The following is an 18,701-nucleotide window of genomic DNA, read 5'->3' on the forward strand; positions in this document are numbered from 1 at the left end:
GACTTCCATCCTATAACACCTGTTGGGAGAACTGACCTTAAGACCAGACATTGATTCAATCAACTCATGGACGTTTAGGTCCCTGTCCTCCGTGCTTCCATGACAGATATCCCTCAGATTCTTGATGAGCGTAAAAGGTTCATAGGCTACAAACCTTCTAGCCCAATCATCAGGGATATTGTTCAGCATGAGACTCATAACCTTTTTGAGATCCACATCCCAGGCGAAAAATCTCTCAGGGGTCATGTCTCTGGCATAGTAGCTTGGCATGGGATGTAATAGTACATACTCAAGTCCATTGAGTCTGACTATTTCAACTAGCTTAGCTTCCCATTCAAGAAAATTTGCTAGGTTCAGCTTGACCCTAAGCTCAGAACCCATGATGATGTTTTGATTGTTGTTTGCCATAGTTAAAACTACAATTGAAAAGAATAAACAAATAAATAACCATTCACAGTTTCTCTTAATAAACTTAAATTCTAGCATACATGCATAATTCAATGTTCATTAAGCATTTTATTCAAGTTATGTGTTCTGGCAGGTGTGAATAAAATGATTCCAAGATCCTAAAATCATTGAAGAATTAAGCACAGTTTGTCGACTTAATCCTAAAACATCTTAGGTAAGCAAAAGCCTTTTGCTAATAGTCAAGAAACTATTCTTGGTTGATAGGTACGTCTAAGAACTTATTAGGTAAACCTATCGATTTTGCCACGACATAAAAGGACTCCTTACTTATATCGTTGAGTTTCACCAAAACTAACATGTACTCACAATTATTTGTGTACCTTGCCCCTTTTAGGGCCAATAAGTAACACCTCGCTGAGCGAAAAACTATTACTAGATTGATGTAAAGGATATCCAAGCAAGTGTATATTTTGGCATGGCACCTTTTAACTCAATTTTTAAGTTTGGAACTTAAGGTTCTTACTATGTTGGTTAGATTTTAAGTGAACTAAAATCCTTAATCATGCAACATAATCAAGCTTTGATCTCATGCATATTTAAGACATATTTAAAAGCAATAAATAACTTAAAACATGCATAAGATAAATGTGATCTAGTATGGCCCGACTTCATCTTGAAGTTTCAACTTCAAAGTCCGTCTTGAAAATCTCCGTGGGAGGCGCCATTTTCTTCAAATAGGATAAGCTATAATTAAAACTAATTACAACTATTTGATGGTACGCAGACCATATTTGAATTGAAAAATAATTTTGGTACTTTAGACCAATTACATTCAAATTAATGGTACGCAGACCATATTTTCTATCCTATTTGGGCCATACTAGTCACTTCATAACCTGCAAAACAGTACATATACAATATATACCATTCACCCATTCATTATCATGAATGGCCCACATAGCTGGTTAGTAAAACATGTTATGCACCACATAAATATTTGCAGCAATTAATCAAGGGCACCAATAATCTACAAATTATTCAGTCCTTATTAATTCTAATCAAGTTGTTTTAACCTTAAGGATTTGTAGACCTAATCAAGAGTTTATGACTAAAAGGGCTCCCACTTAAACCAATAAATTCATATGCTTTACTAATTTTAAACATAAAAATGTATTTCTAGTCTAACCGGAAACATACAAATTTAATTAAAATTTAAAGCTCATATAAATTTATAATTGAATCCACAAATTTAATTTATTCTTCAGTCGTATTTAAAGTAATTCAGGATTTTAATTTTAGTAAAATAATTAGAATAAATAAAATTTATTATAATTACAATATTCAAAATTAAAATCCAAGAAAATAATTTAAATTATTAATTTTAAAATTAATTAAAATTACGTAAACTGAAAATTTCAAATTAAAATTTTAAAACGATCTAATCGTAACGTAACAACCCCACGCAACGCACAGCCATGGGCCACACGCACACAGCCATCGCTGGCCATGTGCGCGCAGCCCATGCGCTGCGTCGCATCGCTGCTGCTCACCATCGCAAGGCATCCGAGGCACGTTTGGCCTCTAGCTCGTTGTGCGCCTGCCCTCGTCGCACGCGAGCTTGCGCTCATCGCACGAGGCAGTGGCATGCGAGCTGGCGCTCGCTGCGCGCGAGCGATCGATGCTGGGCGTAACGCTCGTGGCACGCGAGCTTGGGCTCGCTGCACGCGAGGCTCCGCACGCTTGCGTGAGCCAGTGCGCACTGTGGCGCAGCTCGCTTGTTGCCCACACGCGACTGCTCGTGCCTTGCTCTCGCCCTTGCCCATGCGCCCATCGCACACAGCCCACGACACAAGGCAGGGCTGCTGCCTTGTGCTCGTACACCATGCCCTTGCTCGCTGCATTCATACCGCATGGGCGACGAGCTCCCTTGCTCGTCGTCGCATGCCCGCACTATACAACACCCCTTAAGGGTAACACGTAGCGTCCATTGCTTTGTGCGTGCAAGTTATATGAACGAATCGCAAAAAAATTAAAAATTTTATTTTCAAAATTAATGACAAATTAATAAATCATATTAATTTCATAATTTTAGGGCGAAAAATAGAAAATTTATTAATTTATTGATTTCCGATTAACATGGATTCAAGTCTTGGTCATAAAAATTTAAAATTTAACATAAATTTACAATTTTTATGGTGGTTTTTAATCATAGGTATCTAATTAAATTATAACTAATTATGAAAATCAAATTAATTCTAAATTATTCCAATTTTCAACAAATTAATCATGATTACAAATTAGATTGCATAATTAACAACGCTAGGCATTCAAACTTTTTAAACATATACAGTAGTTCAATCAAAAATTCAAGATTTAACAACAAGAATCGCAAATATTTAATTTAACATCTTAAATTTACGAAATTTTGCGTTCGAAAAACTAAAACCTCCGAAAAGTCATAGTTAGGCTTCGAATTTGAGAATTCTGGGTTCGGGCGAAAAACACTATTTTTGTCAAAATTTTAGAATGCCTTTTACATGCGGAATTGACACAAAAATCACTCGATTTGGATGAGTAACGAAGAAACTGCCGAAAAACTGCGTACGTATAATTAAATAAACGCAATTTGCAATTAATTAACAATTACGAAAATTAATCACCCCATTTAATTCATGCAAATTTGTAATATTTAACCATGTTTATGCAATTTAGATTATGAAAATAATAAGAGGCTCGTGATACCACTGTTAGGATATGATACATATGACAATTCATAAATCATGCGGAAAAACCATAAAGCCAGGAAAGCATATTATTTACACATAATCATTTAGCATAGAATGGATGCATACATGTTGTAGCGTGCCTTCCCTAGCTGCGCCCGAACCGAACAAGAACAAGTCTTAGGACTCCAAATGTCGTCCCTCCGTAGATAGTCCGCAGTACGTCCGGATCCGCCTCAAGTTAGACCAACTAGAATCGCCCTTAAGGTGCTTAGGAATTTCGGCTAGTGTTTGCAAGTGTATGGCTGATTTTATTTCAAAAACTTACCCTTCGAATACTTCAATCGTGCCCATAAATTGTGACCCTAGGCACCTATTTATAGGAGTATGGAAAAGGAATTGTAATCCTACTAGGATGTGGATTTGCTAGTTAGAACTTTATTAGGACTCTAAATAACAAAACAAATCTAATAGGATTAGGATTTTAATCTTTGCACAAATCCTAATAGGATTAGGATTTCCCGCACAAGCATTGCACAAGCCGTGCACCCGCGCAAGCCTTGCGTCCCACGACAGGCGCACAGCCCACACTGCTGTGCTCTCGCGCGCGCGCGCGCCCTTGGTTGGGCCTGGCCTTGCGCTGGGCCTGGTCGAGGCGTGCGTTGGTGCGTGCGGCTCGCTAGGCGATGGCCTGGCTTCGTGCTGGGCCTTCGTCTAGCGGGCCTCGCCCGATGCTAATTCGTACGATACGCTTCCGATTAAATTCCCGATTCCGGAATTCATTTCCGATACGAACAATATTTAATATTTCCGATTCCGGAATTAATTTCCATTTCGACCAAATATTTAATATTTCCGTTTCCGGAATTATTTTCCGATTCCGATAATATTTCCGATTCTGACAATATTTCCGTTTCCGGCAATATTTCCGATTCCGGCAATATTTCCATTTCCGATAATATTTTCCGATACGTACCATGTTTCCGTTTCCGGCAACATCTACGACTTGGATAATATTTATATTTCCGATACGATCCATATTTCCGTTTCCGGCAATATCATCGTTTCCGGAGTATTCATTTCTTGCTTGTGACGATCTCAGCTCCCACTGAAACCAAGATCCGTCGATTCCGAATATCCATAGATAGAGTATTTAATGCCATTAAATACTTGATCCGTTTACGTACTATTTGTGTGACCCTACGGGTTCAGTCAAGAGTAAGCTGTGGATTAATATCATTAATTACACTTGAACTGAAGCGGCCTCTAGCTAGGCATTCAGCTCACTTGATCTCACTGAATTATTAACTTGTTAATTAATACTGAACCGCATTTATTAGACTTAACATAGAATGCATACTTGGACCAAGGGCATTATTTCCTTCAGAAAAATCCTTTTAAGTATTTTACAATGTGGAAATCTGCTCCTCATTTTCTGACTCTTAACCAAGAACAATGGAGTGGTACAGTTCAAGGGAGCAAGATGTTTGGTGTTGTTCACAAACTGAAGAAGGTGAAGTTGGTGCTCAAAGAGTTGAATAGAAAGGGATTCTCTGATGTTCAAGCTGCTGATCTTCAAGCATACCATTACATGATTGCAGCTCAGACATCAATGCATCTTGATCCTGCTGATCAGAATCTTGCTGATGCAGAACTCAGTGCAGTGCAGAATTACAAAAATAAACATGAAGCTTATTTAGAGTTTTTGAAACAGAAGACAAAGGCTTCATGGATTAAGGATGGTGATGAAAATACCTCCCTCTTCCATCAGAGTATCAAAGCTAGGAATAATCATAACCAAGTTTATAGCATTCATGGCATGGATGGGATTTGGAGAGATAATCCTGCTGATATCTCTCAAGATTTCTTGGATTATTACACAACTTTGTTGGGTAATACTCACACTGATAGAAGACCTGTTCTTAGTCATATTGTCCAAGCTGGTCCCTTGAATACAGATGCTCATAGAGATATTCTAAATGCTCCATATACAGCTGATGAGGTGAAGAAAGCTTTGTTCTCTATTCCTGGTAGGAAAGCACCAGGGCCTGATGGGTATGGATCTTACTTCTATAAAGATGCTTGGAACATTGTTGGTGATGATGTTATCAATGCTGTTCTGGATGTTCTCCAACAAGGCAGATTGCTTAAGGAGTTAAATCATACAGTCCTATATCTTGTTGCAATACTCTGTATAAAGAATGTGAGTGAATTCAGACCTATATCTTGTTGCAATACTCTGTATAAATGCATTACTAAGGTGATTTGTGGTAGATTGAGGCAAGTATTACCAGATTTGATCATTGAGAATCAAGGGGGGTTTGTACATGGCAGATACATAGTGCATAATATCATGGTGGTTCAGGATTTGGTAAAACAGTATGGTAGGAAGAGTGCTAAACCAAGTTGTATGATGAAGATTGATCTTCAAAAAGCATATGACACAGTTGATTGGGATTTCCTGCAAGAAATGTTGGTACAGCTGGGTTTTCCTGGAGCTTTTGTGGCTCTTGTGATGGAGTGTGTGACCACCCCTAAGTCCTCTCTGATGCTTAATGGCACAATGCATGGCTTTTTCAAGTAAAAAAGGGGTTTAAGACAAGGTGATCCCATGTCTCCCCTTCTGTTTGTGATCTGCATGGAGTATCTATCCAGAATTCTCTACAAAATGAGTGAGTTGTCTCACTTTCAGTTTCATCCTAGATGCAAAGAACTTAAGCTCACTCATCTATGCTTTGCTGATGATCTAATCCTGTGTAGTAAAGGTGAGTTCCCCTCTGTGTATCTTCTGCTTCAAGCTTTTAAGCTGTTCTCCAACTCTTCTGGTTTGTTAGCCAACAAGCAGAAATCAGCTATCTACTGTTGTGGTATGGCTGAGAATGAAATCAACTGAATTGTCAATGTTTCTGGTTTTACTAGGAGTCACCTCCCTTTTAAGTACTTAGGTGTTCCCATCTGTGCTAAAAGAATTTCTGCTGCTCAATGTGATGTCTTAGTGGATAAGATGGTTGCTAGGATTAAAGTCTGGAGTTCAAGGAATCCTTCCTACACAGCAATAATGCAGCTCATTAATTCTGTGTTGATGAGTATTCACATGTATTGGGCTCAGGTATTTATTTTACCCAAGAAAGTACTGCAGGAAGTTACTAAAGTTTGTAGAGCATTTCTCTGGAGTGGGCAAGCTTATAGTCAGAAAAACAGTAACATTTCTTGGGAAAGTTCATGTTGTGATAAGAAGCAAGGTGGACTTGGATTTAGAGATGTTGTCAAATGGAATATTACAAGCATTGGAAAATATGTTTGGGCCATTGCATCCAAGCAGGATAATGTTTGGATCAAATGGGTTCATGCTGTGTACATTAAGGATGGGGATTGGTGGGAGTATAAACCTGTAGCTTCTGCTAGCTGGTATTGGAAGAAGATATGTGCCATGAAAGAGAGATTGAAACTAGTTTATACTCAAACTAAGTTAGCTGCTATGCCTCATTATTCTGTGAAAACAGTTTATGAGAAAATCATTGGACCAAAACCTGTGATTCGGTGGGATAATATGGTGTGGAATAGGCTGAATATCCCTAAGCATAGATTCGTATGTTGGTTGGCAGTGCAGGACAGGCTTCAAACCACTGCAAAATTGGCAAGATTTGGTGTTAGTAATACTGCAAATTGCCTGATTTGTGGACAAGCTGATAAAGATCATAAGCATCCGTTATTTGCTTGTCCCTATAGCAGCAGATGCATTAGTGCTCTCAAAACTTGGTTAGGGATTACTTATTCCACTGGTAATCTGAAGCAGCTCATGAGGTGTATTGCTCATGGCAGAATGTCAAAGTTTAGGAAGCAAGTTAGCTTCGCAATGCTAGCTGCTGCAGTGTATGATGTTTGGTCAAGTAGGAATGGTTGTTTTTGGAATGCTTCCTTTCCAACTGTTCAGAATATGGTAGCTAGAGTTAAGCAAAATGTTAGAGATCGAATTTTGGTTGTTTTACCTAAAAATGTAACTAGGAGAGATAGCTTGTGGTTTGCTACTTTGTAAGATAGTTTTCTGTTTCTAGCTCTTTGATGGAATGGTCCAACCTAGTTGGTTTGTTTCATCCTTGAGTTAGTTTAGGTTGTAAATCTGTTTTGAGCTTAACATTATTCGATCTTGCTTGCCTAGAAAGAAAAAAAAAAAAAAAAAAAAAAAAAAAGGGGGGAATTTGGAATTCTTTTTAAAAAAAAATGTTAAAAATGAGCCACTTGACAGGCAAGTGATGGTCAACGTTGGAAAAAATATTTTGACCATCGAAAATTTGGTTTTGGTCTCTATTCACAACAAAAAATATAAATTGGGTCTTATCTCACAACATTTTTTAAAGGTCTTTTTTCACATTTTTCGGACTATAAAAGGTCATTTCTGACAAATTTCCTTTTTTAAAATGATGACATCGGTTTGACGCGCATAGTCTTGCTCAAAAGTTATCCTTTTTATAGATACTCGTGCAATAACACTAGTACAGACTAGTATATCATTATGGAATAATATATAAATTAAATTATGGAATAATACATAAATTAAATTATGGAAATACCTTGCACAACATCTTTTAGGCTGCTTAACTACTGAAATAAAATTACTATTTCAACATGTTTTAATCTAATACTCTGACTACATAAACTTCTGAATTAATTAGCTCATGTTGAAATTAACGTTAAAACATATTTTTTAACGTTTATGTAGCCTAATGGACACAACCGAGTCATGGAAAAAGTATTCTGATATTTCGAAAACAAAGTTTTACATAATTGTCAATGTGATTTACTATATAAATTAAATTGTGGAAATATTTTACATTGATATACATATTCTTATATGGATATATATTGACATTGATATTTTTTCCTTTACGGAAATACGTAGTATATCACACTGATATATTCATTAATTCATGGATGTATCTCACATTGATATATATATATATATATATATATATATATATATATATATATATATATATATATATATATATATATATATATATATATATATATATATATATATAGTATATGTTCATATACAGAAATATATCACACTGATATACAATATATTTCTATATGGAAATATATCACACTGATCTATATACAATATATTTCTATATGGAAATATATCACATTATATGTTTTCCTATATGAAAGTAATTAAGAATGTTTCTTAACTTTTCAATCTCCCATCATGGTCGTAAAAGAAATTAATTTTACTTCCGAAATTGAAATATTACAAAAGATTGTCTAAGAAATTACCATAATAGATATGCATCCTTCATAATATATAATTCGTGTAAGTACGTATTACTTTTTTCACATCTTAAGTTTATTAGTCCACATAAATTATCCTCGTAAACCAATTCAGCTAACAAGTTTATACTTTTGAATATGGCAGGAAAAACCACAATTGTTCTTTTGCTTCTGGTGGTAGCGTTGTTTATGTCACCCGGTAAGTGCAGCAAATCTTGCTTTTGCTACTCCGAACTTCTCATACATTAATTTTTTGGTTGTATGAGAGTGTGCAACTACTACACATGTGTGTGTGTTAATTTGTTCTGATGAATACATCCTAGATGGCTAGATTCCTGATATTTCCTACTCGATCGGTACCTTTGTGAAAGAAAATTAATCATTTAGTTTTGTGATAAAAAAAAATACATGAAAATTGTATGACAGTCACTAATTTAATCGTCTAGAGCGTTTTCTTTATTATCCTTAAACACAAATCCGGTATAGAAGAACAGTTATATGTTTTAGTTCGTTTCATAATTTTCTTTACACTATTTCTAATATCATTTTTGGACAGAAAATTTACTATTTGCTTCTCTTATCCCCCGACGTTTACAATTTTCATTAATAAATTAAACATTCCATTTCATCATCATATACTAATATTTAATTTTTAGAATATATCATCGATGAGACTTCATAGTTAGCGTTATGCCATATTCTTAGGGGTGACAATTTCATCCGAACCCGACAAATATCCGAACCACATATACCGAATTTATAGATAAAAATCCGATAAAACACGTTTGTTAAACGGGTGGCGGGTGGATTGGGTGATGGGTTGGGTCGGATTCGGTTGAAGGTTCATCCAACCCGTCAACCGATCCATCATCTGATCCATCCATCCGTTAAAATTATTTACTACAATTATTTAATTACTAGTAGAATATATAAATATATTTACATTGATATATTATAGTACTCCGCACTTAATGGATATTGGTTTATAGGCATCTAATTATTACCTACTATTTTCAATTTGCAAGAAATAAAAAATAAAATAGAAACAATTGTTTTGCTTAAAAGTAGGTAAAATAAATAATTTTTTTTAAACTTATATGTATTACCTAATAGTTTTTTTATTATTATTAGCATTTTAGACTATTTTATAATGTAGATATGTCAAAATTAATATAATTCATTGTCCACCATATTAATACATACTTCCCCTGTTCCATAAATATCGCTTGATGGTTGACTTTTACTCCTTTAACACTTTACTTTGAATCACTTCTCTTAATATCTTAAATTGTGTTTAAGTAAAATTATTATAAAAAATGATATTTAGAAAATATATATCGATACGAATCTAACATGACTACAATTTTCTTACATATGAAATCACAAAAATGTCGAAAGTCGTAGTGTGGATAGTGTAAAAAATAAAATGGTGTGATATTTTCGGAACGGAGAAAGTATTACTTTATATTAATATTATAAATAAATTTGACGATACTTTTAATTAGACCCGATCCACCCCATCCACCCGTTTCATCTGCGGATGATGTATTGGTCGGATGTGGATGAAGGGTAAATAGAGTGATGGATGGGTTGGATGATATGGATGGACAGTTAACTAATGGAGGGGGATGAAGCTACACTGGCATGATCCACCTCCGATCCATTGTCACCCGTACATATTCTTCTTTTAATTACTTGCCTAAATTACTTGAATAATACTTCTGGTTAAAATAAATATTTATTCATGTAAGGTATTGTTAAAATCGTTTTGATACATATTTTTAAAATATCAATTTTTATAATATTTTCTTTTACATTATTAAAGATAATAATGATAAAAAAAAAAAAAAAATGTATCGGCAAACATGATTAAGGAATTGTCTCAACTAAATGAAAACGGATGAGGGACTTTGGTAAGGTAAAAATTAATCTTAAATTTAAAAGAAGTTGACCTTTTTATTTTATTGGTTGTCCATAGATGAAACCGTTTGTAATTTGTTTACTTGTTTAGTGATTATGTCCATTTTGACCTATATAACACTTGGTATGACTAACCCCTTGTAATTTTGATGATTAAATAGAAAAGGCAAGTAGCGTTAGTGCTGTAGATCCTCCATTGATGCCTATGGATTGTCATCCAGACGTACAATGTCACTCAGAAGGTGGAGCGTCTGGAGTGGGATGCAACCCACCTTGTCATTGTCAACGGGCTGGCATTTGTTGTTGTAATAGCATTAATAAAAATGTCAACTAGATTAAAAAAATGACATATGGGATTATGGAGTAGTGTTTTTTCACATTTCCGGGCTGGGTGAATCCAATAAATGATGTCTTAGCTTTTGATTGTACGTTACCTTCCAATAATATACCAGTACGGAGTACTACTTCCGGTTTTACACAACTATTTTTACCGATCTAGATATATTTTGTTTTTAGTTTAATAACGTCGGGACTTGAGAGTGTAAATGGAGTCATCCTTATGAAACGGGACAAAGACCAAGTTTTGTTTAACAATGGATAAGACAAAAGAGAAGCACGTTTGCATAATAAACTAACTTAGGTACGTACATATATAAAAAGCTATATACTCTAATAAGAAGAAATAAATGAAAATACTGCAAACAGAAAGACTATGCCCCTTGTTGATATGGTGAAAATGGTTTATCCACTGGCTAAATATTTCTAGTTCTTTATCTCTTCCTATCTTGAGCCATTCGGGATCATTGTCTCCAATGAGCCTCATGTCCCAACAATAAGACCCTGAAATGAAACCACACTAGCTTTCCTTATTGTTTATTTCAAACACTTATTTATTCATCCATACATAATGCCATGTACACGTACCTTGAGAGGTTGTTATTGCTGTGATGGTATTTGATAAGTTCTTCAATATCCTATGTCAATTACAAGCTTTCGATTAGTAAACCACTATTTTTTTTGAAAAAAAAAAAATAATTCCTAATACAACAAACAATATTTTGTAAATGATCTACACAAACTATAGGTTACTAACCCTCCACTAGAAAAAGGATCTCTGAGCCCGTTGGAAAAGATAATGTTTCCTCCTAGTTTGGTGAGAGATTCTTTCAAATTCTGAAAATTTTAACAAAGTTACAAAATACTACACATATCTTTTAAATTACATTAAAACTATATAGACGATAAAACATTGTGTTTATGGTTCAATTCCTTGTCAAATTAAATTGTTCAATGTATATCGAACTTGTTCTTAATTTTCAATTAACCTCGAAATGTTGGGTTATTCCCCTAACATATTAGTCATGATCAAAACAAAATAAATAGAATAAAGAATACGTAGCAGTACACTAGTACCTACCTGACTTCCAAATAAATCTATAGGTGTTCGAGGATGTGGAACAATTCCAAACCTCTCTAAACATGAGTTTTCCATTCGAGTAATGTTGAAAGGACAAGATGGAAGCATAGTATTATGCTCACATCCAACTGGAAAAATCAATTCATTGCACCGCTGCAAAAAAAAAAAGTACCTAAATCATATTCTTGTTTCATTTCTTTAAGCAAAAAAAAATACTTAAAAAAAATATTACCAGCCATGCCCAAGCTGCCGTGGAATTTGAAGAGGGCTCAAATGGAGAATATACTTGTATTAGATCACTCTGAAAACATTTGCCTTTGCCACCCTCTAATTCTCTATACAAAACTGAAACAGAACCCTCGATAGATGTTCTCCGAGCAGTTAATTCTATACAAACTGAGCTCATTGATGTATTATAAGGGTCAACATATTGTGCAGTCATTGAATATAACTGAGCAAGTTTCTGCTTCACCTCTTCTGAAGATTTCAAAGGCCTTATTGTCAAAACAAAACAAAAAATTATCATTAGAATCGAATTTCACATATTTCGTACTATGTATATTTATAAATGTACTTTTTATTCATTTATTTACCTGCATGTATTAAAAAATTGGTCAAGTTTTGCCAAACCATGCCGTTCCAAAGCCACGTCATCAATGTCTTTCCAAGAATCATAAATCGCCTTGTAACATGTTTTGTCCATGTCCTAATTAGTCAGTGGCGGTGCCAGGATTTTATGCATAAGGTTTCGGAATTTTCAAACGCATAATCCGATATTCATTTTACAATTAACAATATATTCGGAGGTACACTTGTTCTTTTTTTTATATAATTTGTGATTTTATTGAATTGGTAGAGTGGGCCCAATTAAGGCTATACAATGTCAACAAATTATCGCAAGAAACAACCCTTTGCTATATGAAAACAAGTCTAGCATGCTGGTGTGATGAGGGATTTATAACCAAGCTACAAAATTGTCATTTCTGAGAAGGCCTTGCTTGGCAAGTGAGTCTGCAACTTGGTTTGAAGATCTGCCTTTGTGTACAATCTTGACATCAATGCCAGATTTGTTGAAGGATCTGATGAAGTTGAGTTGGAAGACCAAGTTCCATGGTCCACCTTCGCCATTGCACCAGGCTACGGCGTTTGCTGAGTCTGATTCGATGACAATCGAGGCGTGTCTCAAAGGGGCGTTAGATCGTGTGATCGTCAAGACTCTATGAATAGAAAGGACCTCAGCACAATTTATCTCCATGGGTGGTATAGGGCAAGAGAATAGGCACATGAAATGGCCCGCATGATTGCGTAGCACGCCACCAATAGCTGATCTATCAACATGTGGGTTAAATGAGGCATCGACGTTCTACTTAAGGCAGCCATGGCCAGGAGCTGTCCATATTGATGATGCTGATGGCGGGGTTAGGGGTTGCAGCAGGCGAGAAGTTTTTCCACCCCAGAGCAAGCATTGTCGATTGCGTTGGATATCAGTTGGAGTATAAGGCAATGGTTCATCCCAACCAGATATCCACCATCCTAGGGGAAGAAGTATCAGGTCGTGAAGATGGGGCACAGATGAGGAGATTTTATCAAAGATACGGTAGTTTCGTTCCTTCCATATTGACCATATGATTATGAAGAATATTGCGAGCCATACCTTTTTGAAGAAGGGATTCTTAATGGGAGAAACCCATTGGTCAAAGGCATCTCTTAAACTTGCAGGTTGAGCCCATTTGGTGTTCCATAGGTCAAGCCACCCATTCCAAATTTGATATGAGAAAGGGCAATGAAGCAGGAGGTGGTTGTGATTTTCCGAGGATGAGTTGCAGAGGACGCAAACGTGCACGATTGTAGTATGATTCCCATTGATAATAGCTTGCTCCTTGTGTTAATTCTCCCTAGGAGAGAGGTCCACACGAATACTTCAATGCGATGAGGAACTAGACCTTTCCAAATACCTTTGATTGCATCAATATGGGGAGGGAGATTAGCCTTTGATATCTTTAGGGTGAGAGATTTTGTTGAGAATGTTCTAGACTTAATAAAAGTCCATATTAGAGCATCTTTACTGTCAGGTGCAAGGCAAACCTGATTTAAGAGGGAGAGGAGTCCATCTTTTTCCTGCGCATCACGTGAGCGGAGGGGTCTGGCCCAAGCAAAATTCCAGGCCCAGTTTAGTCCATCCCAGAACCCATGAGCAGCCATAGCCCCAAGTTTATCAAATTCCAATAAGAAGAGGCGTGGGAATTGGACTTTCAATGGGGCTGGGCCCAACCATTGATCGTACCAGAATAGGGTAGTCAATCCATTGCCCACATTTTTCCTGATTCCTTTGAGAACCACCGATTTTGTCACTGGGTTATGGAGGAGTGTTGTGCAAATACTCTTCCAAGGTCCACCATGTAGTGGGGGTGATAATCAGTAATTGTGAGAGATTGAGGATAATTGTATTTGTGTTGTATATATCATTTGCCTCCAAAGGGTGTTTGGGTCGTTGAAATACTTCCAGACCCATTTGAAAAGGAGAGCCAAGTTCTTGTGGAGTATACTGCTAGTACTCAGACCACCCAAAGTTTTGGGTAGTTCAACGATGTGCTAGGCAACGAGAGGGTGTGATTTTTTTTCGAGCCCACCACTCCATAGGAAGTTTCTTTGTATCTCGTTGATCTTGCCGATCACACCTTTAGGTAGGGAGAATATTGACATGTAGTTGAGGGGAAGACTCGAAATTGAAGATTTGATAAGAGTGATACGACCCCCAATAGATAGTAGTCTTCCTTTCCATGAGTCTAGTTTTTTTGTGATGCGGTCTATGATAGGGTCCCAAGTTTTGATGCGTGATATAACCCCACCCACCGAGAGGCCGAGATAAGTGAAGGGGGGGTGCCGCCCTTACATAAGAGTGAAGACGACGCATTAGTCATCCATTGATCGGACACATTTATGCCTATTAGGGATCTTTTATGAAAGTTCACTTGAAGTTCGTAAGCCAGATGAAAGAGAATAAGTGCCTTCTTTATATTCTGTGAAAGATCAATCTTTGGGGGAAAAATATTATAGTATCATCAGTATATTGAAGGTGAGAGATTTTTGTGCCCCTTTGGAGATTTCGATACCCTCCCAAAAACCCATGGATGTTGCTTTTTGGATAAGCAGGTTTAGAGACTCCACAATGAGAACAAATAGAAACGGTGATAGGGGGTCTCCTTGTCGGAGCCCACGCTGAAGTTTAAAAGGGGCAGTTGGAGAGCCATTTATCAGGATTGAGGATGATGCTGACATAACACATGATTGGATCCACAGTCTCCATTGTATGGGGAAGTTCATTTGTTCTAGGGACCAGTCAAGAAACTTCCACGAGACACTATCAAAAGCTTTATGAAAGTCAATTTTTAAGAGAGCTGCTCGGATTTTTTTCCGTTTGCAAGTGTCGATGAGTTTGCCTGCTGTAAAGGCGCCATCAAGAATCTGGCGGCCTTCAATGAAGGATTATTGTAACGGCCCAACAAGATAGTTCATAACACATTGGAGTCTCTTAGTCAGCAACTTTGCCACAATTTTATACAAGCTTTCAATAACATAATTGAACTTCACAAGTTTTCATTTTCTTGTATTAGAGGTTCATTTTGAGGTGCTTCAAGTGGTCATTAATTTGGTAAAAAACAAGCAACAAGCAATAAATAACAAACAAAAATAGTGCAGCTATTTGGAATCGAACTCTTGACCTTTGCTGCAGGATGTTGTCTCAAAACCACCAAGGTACTTGATTTATTTGTGACACATTACATAGGTTAACTGTATATAAGGATTTTTCCTGTCCAGTAAGGGTTCAGTTGAACCCACTGAACTCTTACTGGCACCGCCCCTGTAATTAGTAAAAGTCACAAAATTTGTTGAAATGGAACCATAGTCAGGAACAAAGCAAGGTTGGTTGTCAAAGGCTACAATCAACAAAAAGCTATTGATTTCGGAGAAACTTTTTCTCCTATTGCTTGATTAGAAGCTATTATGATTTAATTGCTTTTGTTTCCTTTATGAGATTTAAGTTGTACCAAATGTACGTTAAATGTGCTTTCTTAAATGGTTTTTTTAGAAGAAGACGTCTACGTGTAACAATCTCCCGGTTTTGAAAATCCTGAATTTCCCAACCATATTTATAAGCTTGACTAAGCTCTTTATGGTTTCAAGAAAACTCCTAGATCGTGGTACGAAAGATTATCAAAGTTCCTTTTACAAAAGAATTTTAAACGAGGAATAATTGACAAAAATTTATTTTTGAAATCAAAAGGAACTGATCTGTTAGTAGTAGAGATTTATGTTAATGGTATATTATTTGGTGCTACTAACAAAACTATGAGCAAGGAATTTGCAGACCTAATGAGCAATGAATTAAAAATGAGCATGATGTGGGGACTCAATATCTTTCTTGGCTTACAAATTAAGCAATATGAGATCGAAAATGAATCATGATTAACCAACAAATATATGAGAAGGAACTCCTCAAGAAGTAAGAGCTAGAATATGCAAAAGTGAATCACACTCCCATGGGAACTGCCACAAGATTAGATGAAGATGCTAAAGGCAGAAGTGTGAATCAAACCAAGTACAGAGGGATGATTGGATCATTGTTACATCTAACAACCAGTAGACTTGACATCTCTTTTAATGTAGGTCTATGTGCCAGGTTCCAATCAAATCCAAAGGAGTTCTATATGACTGTTGTGAAGAGAATACCGAGGTATCTCAAAGGAACAAATGATCTATGTTTGTTCTATCCTAGAGGTGAAACGTTCTATTTAAAGGGATATGCCGATGAAGATTATGCTAAAGATTTAGTAAATAGAAAAAGCACATCATATATGGTTCAATTTTTAGGTCCTTGCATGGTTTCTTGGGTTCTAAGAAAAAAAAACATTGTTACTCTATCCACAGTTGAAGCTGAGTACGTAACTTCTGTTGCATATTGCTCATAAATACTTTTGATAAAACAACAATTAAGAGGCTTTGGTATCATATATATATATATATATATATATATATATATATATATATATATATATATATATATATATATAGAAGGAAATAATGCCCTTGGTCCAAGTATGCATATAATAGTAAGTCTAATAAATGCGGTTCAGTATTAATTAACAAGTTAATAATTCAGTGAGATCAAGTGAGCTGAATGCCTAGCTAGAGGCCGCTTCAGTCCAAGTGGAATTAATGATATTAATCCACAGCTTACTCTTGACTGAACCCGTAGGGTCACAAAAATAGTACGTAAACGGATCAAGTATTTAATGGCATTAAATACTCCATCTATGGATATTCGGAATCGACGGATCATGGTTTCAGTGGGAGCTGAGATCGTCACAAGAAAGAAATGAATACTCCGGAAACGATGATATTGCCGGAAACGGAAATATGGATCGTATCGGAAATATAAATATTATCCAAGTCGTAGATGTTGCCGGAAACGGAAACATGGTACGTATCGGAAAATATTATTGGAAATGGAAATATTACCGGAATCAGAAATAGTGCCGGAAACGGAAATATTGTCGAAATCGGAAATATTATCGGAATCGGAAAATAATTCCGGAAACGGAAATATTAAATATTTGTTCGAAACGGAAATTAATTCCGGAATCGAAAATATTAAATATTGTTCGTATCGGAAATGAATTCCGGAACCGGGAATTTAATCGGAAGCGCATCGTACGAATTAGCATCGTACGAGGCTTGCTAGACGAAGGCCCAACACGAAGCCAGTCCCGCGCCCAGCAAGCCGAGCGCCCAAACACGGAGCTGCCACAGCCCCGCAAGGCCCAGCGCAAGGCCAGGCCCAGCAAGGCCTTCGGCGCGCGCGCTGAGCGCTTGTGGGCTGCGAGCAGCAACTACTCGTGTGGACCGCAAGGCCTGCGCGGGTGGTGCGATGCTCGTGGCCATACGACGCTCGTGTTCGTAATGAATCCTAATCCTATCAGAATTCTTGTATTGATTAAATCCTAATCCTAATAGATTAAATTTATTATTTAGAGTTCAAATAGGATTCTAATTAATAAATCCACATCCTAGTAGGATTATAATTCCTTTTCCATATCTCTATAAATAGGTGCCTAGGGTCATAATTTATAGATACAATTGAAGTATTCAAAGGTAAGATTTTTAAGCAAAATCAGCCAAACACTTGCACCATAATAGCCGAAATTCCTAAGCAACCTTAAGGGCGATTCTAGTTGGTCAAGCTTAAGGCGGATCCGGACGTGTTGTGGACTATCTACGGAGGGACGACACTTGGAGTCCTAAAGACTTGTTCTTGTTCGGTACGGGCGCAGCTAGGGAAGGCACGCTACAAAGTGTATGCATCTAAACTATGCTAAATGATTATGTGTAAATAATATGTTTCCTGGCTTTATGATTTTTCCGCATGATTTATGTTTTGTCATATGTATCATAACCTAACATATATATATATATATATATATATATATATATATATATATATATATATATATATATATATATATATATATATATATATATATATATACATGTATATATATATATATATATATATATATATATATATATATATATATATATATATATACATATACATATACATATATATATATATGATTGTGTTCCCATTTACTGTGATAATACAAATGCAATTTGTATTTCCAAACTATTTCATCATTCTCGGGTCAAGCATATCCATATTAGGCATCACTTTCTTAAAGATAATGTTGAAAAAGGTTTAATCAAGTAAGACTTTTGTCAAACTGAAAATCAAATTGCGGATATTTCGACTAAACCTTTAAGAAGGGAGAAGAACGAGAATATGAGACTGGAACTCGAAATGATAAAACTAAGACGATATATTGCATATGAAATTCCTCTGAGGTAAAGAGGAAAATCATAATGCATGGTACTATCTATTTAAACACAAATTTACGTGT

At 36.1% G+C, this 18,701-nt stretch overlaps 2 protein-coding genes across 4 annotated transcripts in view; one reads left to right on the forward strand and one right to left on the reverse strand.

The window, feature by feature from the left end:
- The first annotated feature begins 5,799 nt into the window (after positions 1-5,799).
- Positions 5,800-7,167, forward strand: LOC110784699 (uncharacterized). Its single transcript, XM_021989152.1, has 2 exons — positions 5,800-5,998; positions 6,128-7,167. The coding sequence occupies exons 1-2, from the start codon at positions 5,800-5,802 to the stop codon at positions 7,165-7,167; spliced, it is 1,239 nt and encodes a 412-aa protein (XP_021844844.1).
- A 3,756-nt stretch (positions 7,168-10,923) lies between these two features.
- Positions 10,924-18,701, reverse strand: part of LOC110784736 (uncharacterized) — a 34,791-nt gene continuing 27,013 nt past the window's right edge. The window contains exons 5-10 of one of the 3 annotated variants that reach the window (XM_056833418.1): positions 12,336-12,424; positions 11,975-12,236; positions 11,743-11,895; positions 11,419-11,498; positions 11,250-11,299; positions 10,924-11,165 (exon numbers count right to left, since the gene is read on the reverse strand). In XM_056833418.1, coding sequence (XP_056689396.1) covers positions 10,957-11,165; positions 11,250-11,299; positions 11,419-11,498; positions 11,743-11,895; positions 11,975-12,236; positions 12,336-12,424 — 843 coding nt within the window. In that variant the 3' untranslated portion in view covers positions 10,924-10,956. Of the gene's footprint in view, positions 11,166-11,249; positions 11,300-11,418; positions 11,499-11,742; positions 11,896-11,974; positions 12,237-12,335; positions 12,449-18,701 lie in introns of all 3 variants that reach the window. The other 2 variants (XM_021989184.2, XM_056833419.1) reach the window with 2 other exon arrangements.

Source organism: Spinacia oleracea, chromosome 6 (genome assembly GCF_020520425.1).
Source record: "Spinacia oleracea cultivar Varoflay chromosome 6, BTI_SOV_V1, whole genome shotgun sequence".
NCBI classification, from domain to species: domain Eukaryota; kingdom Viridiplantae; phylum Streptophyta; class Magnoliopsida; order Caryophyllales; family Amaranthaceae; genus Spinacia; species Spinacia oleracea.

Bases quoted from the DNA above. Each gene is read 5' to 3' on its own strand.
- LOC110784699 (XM_021989152.1), top strand. From the start codon at position 5,800: ATGAGTGAGTTGTCTCACTTTCAGTTTCATCCTAGATGCAAAGAACTT. The intron at 5,999-6,127 runs GTATGGCTGAGA...GTGATGTCTTAG, and splicing joins ATCAGCTATCTACTGTTGTG to TGGATAAGATGGTTGCTAGG.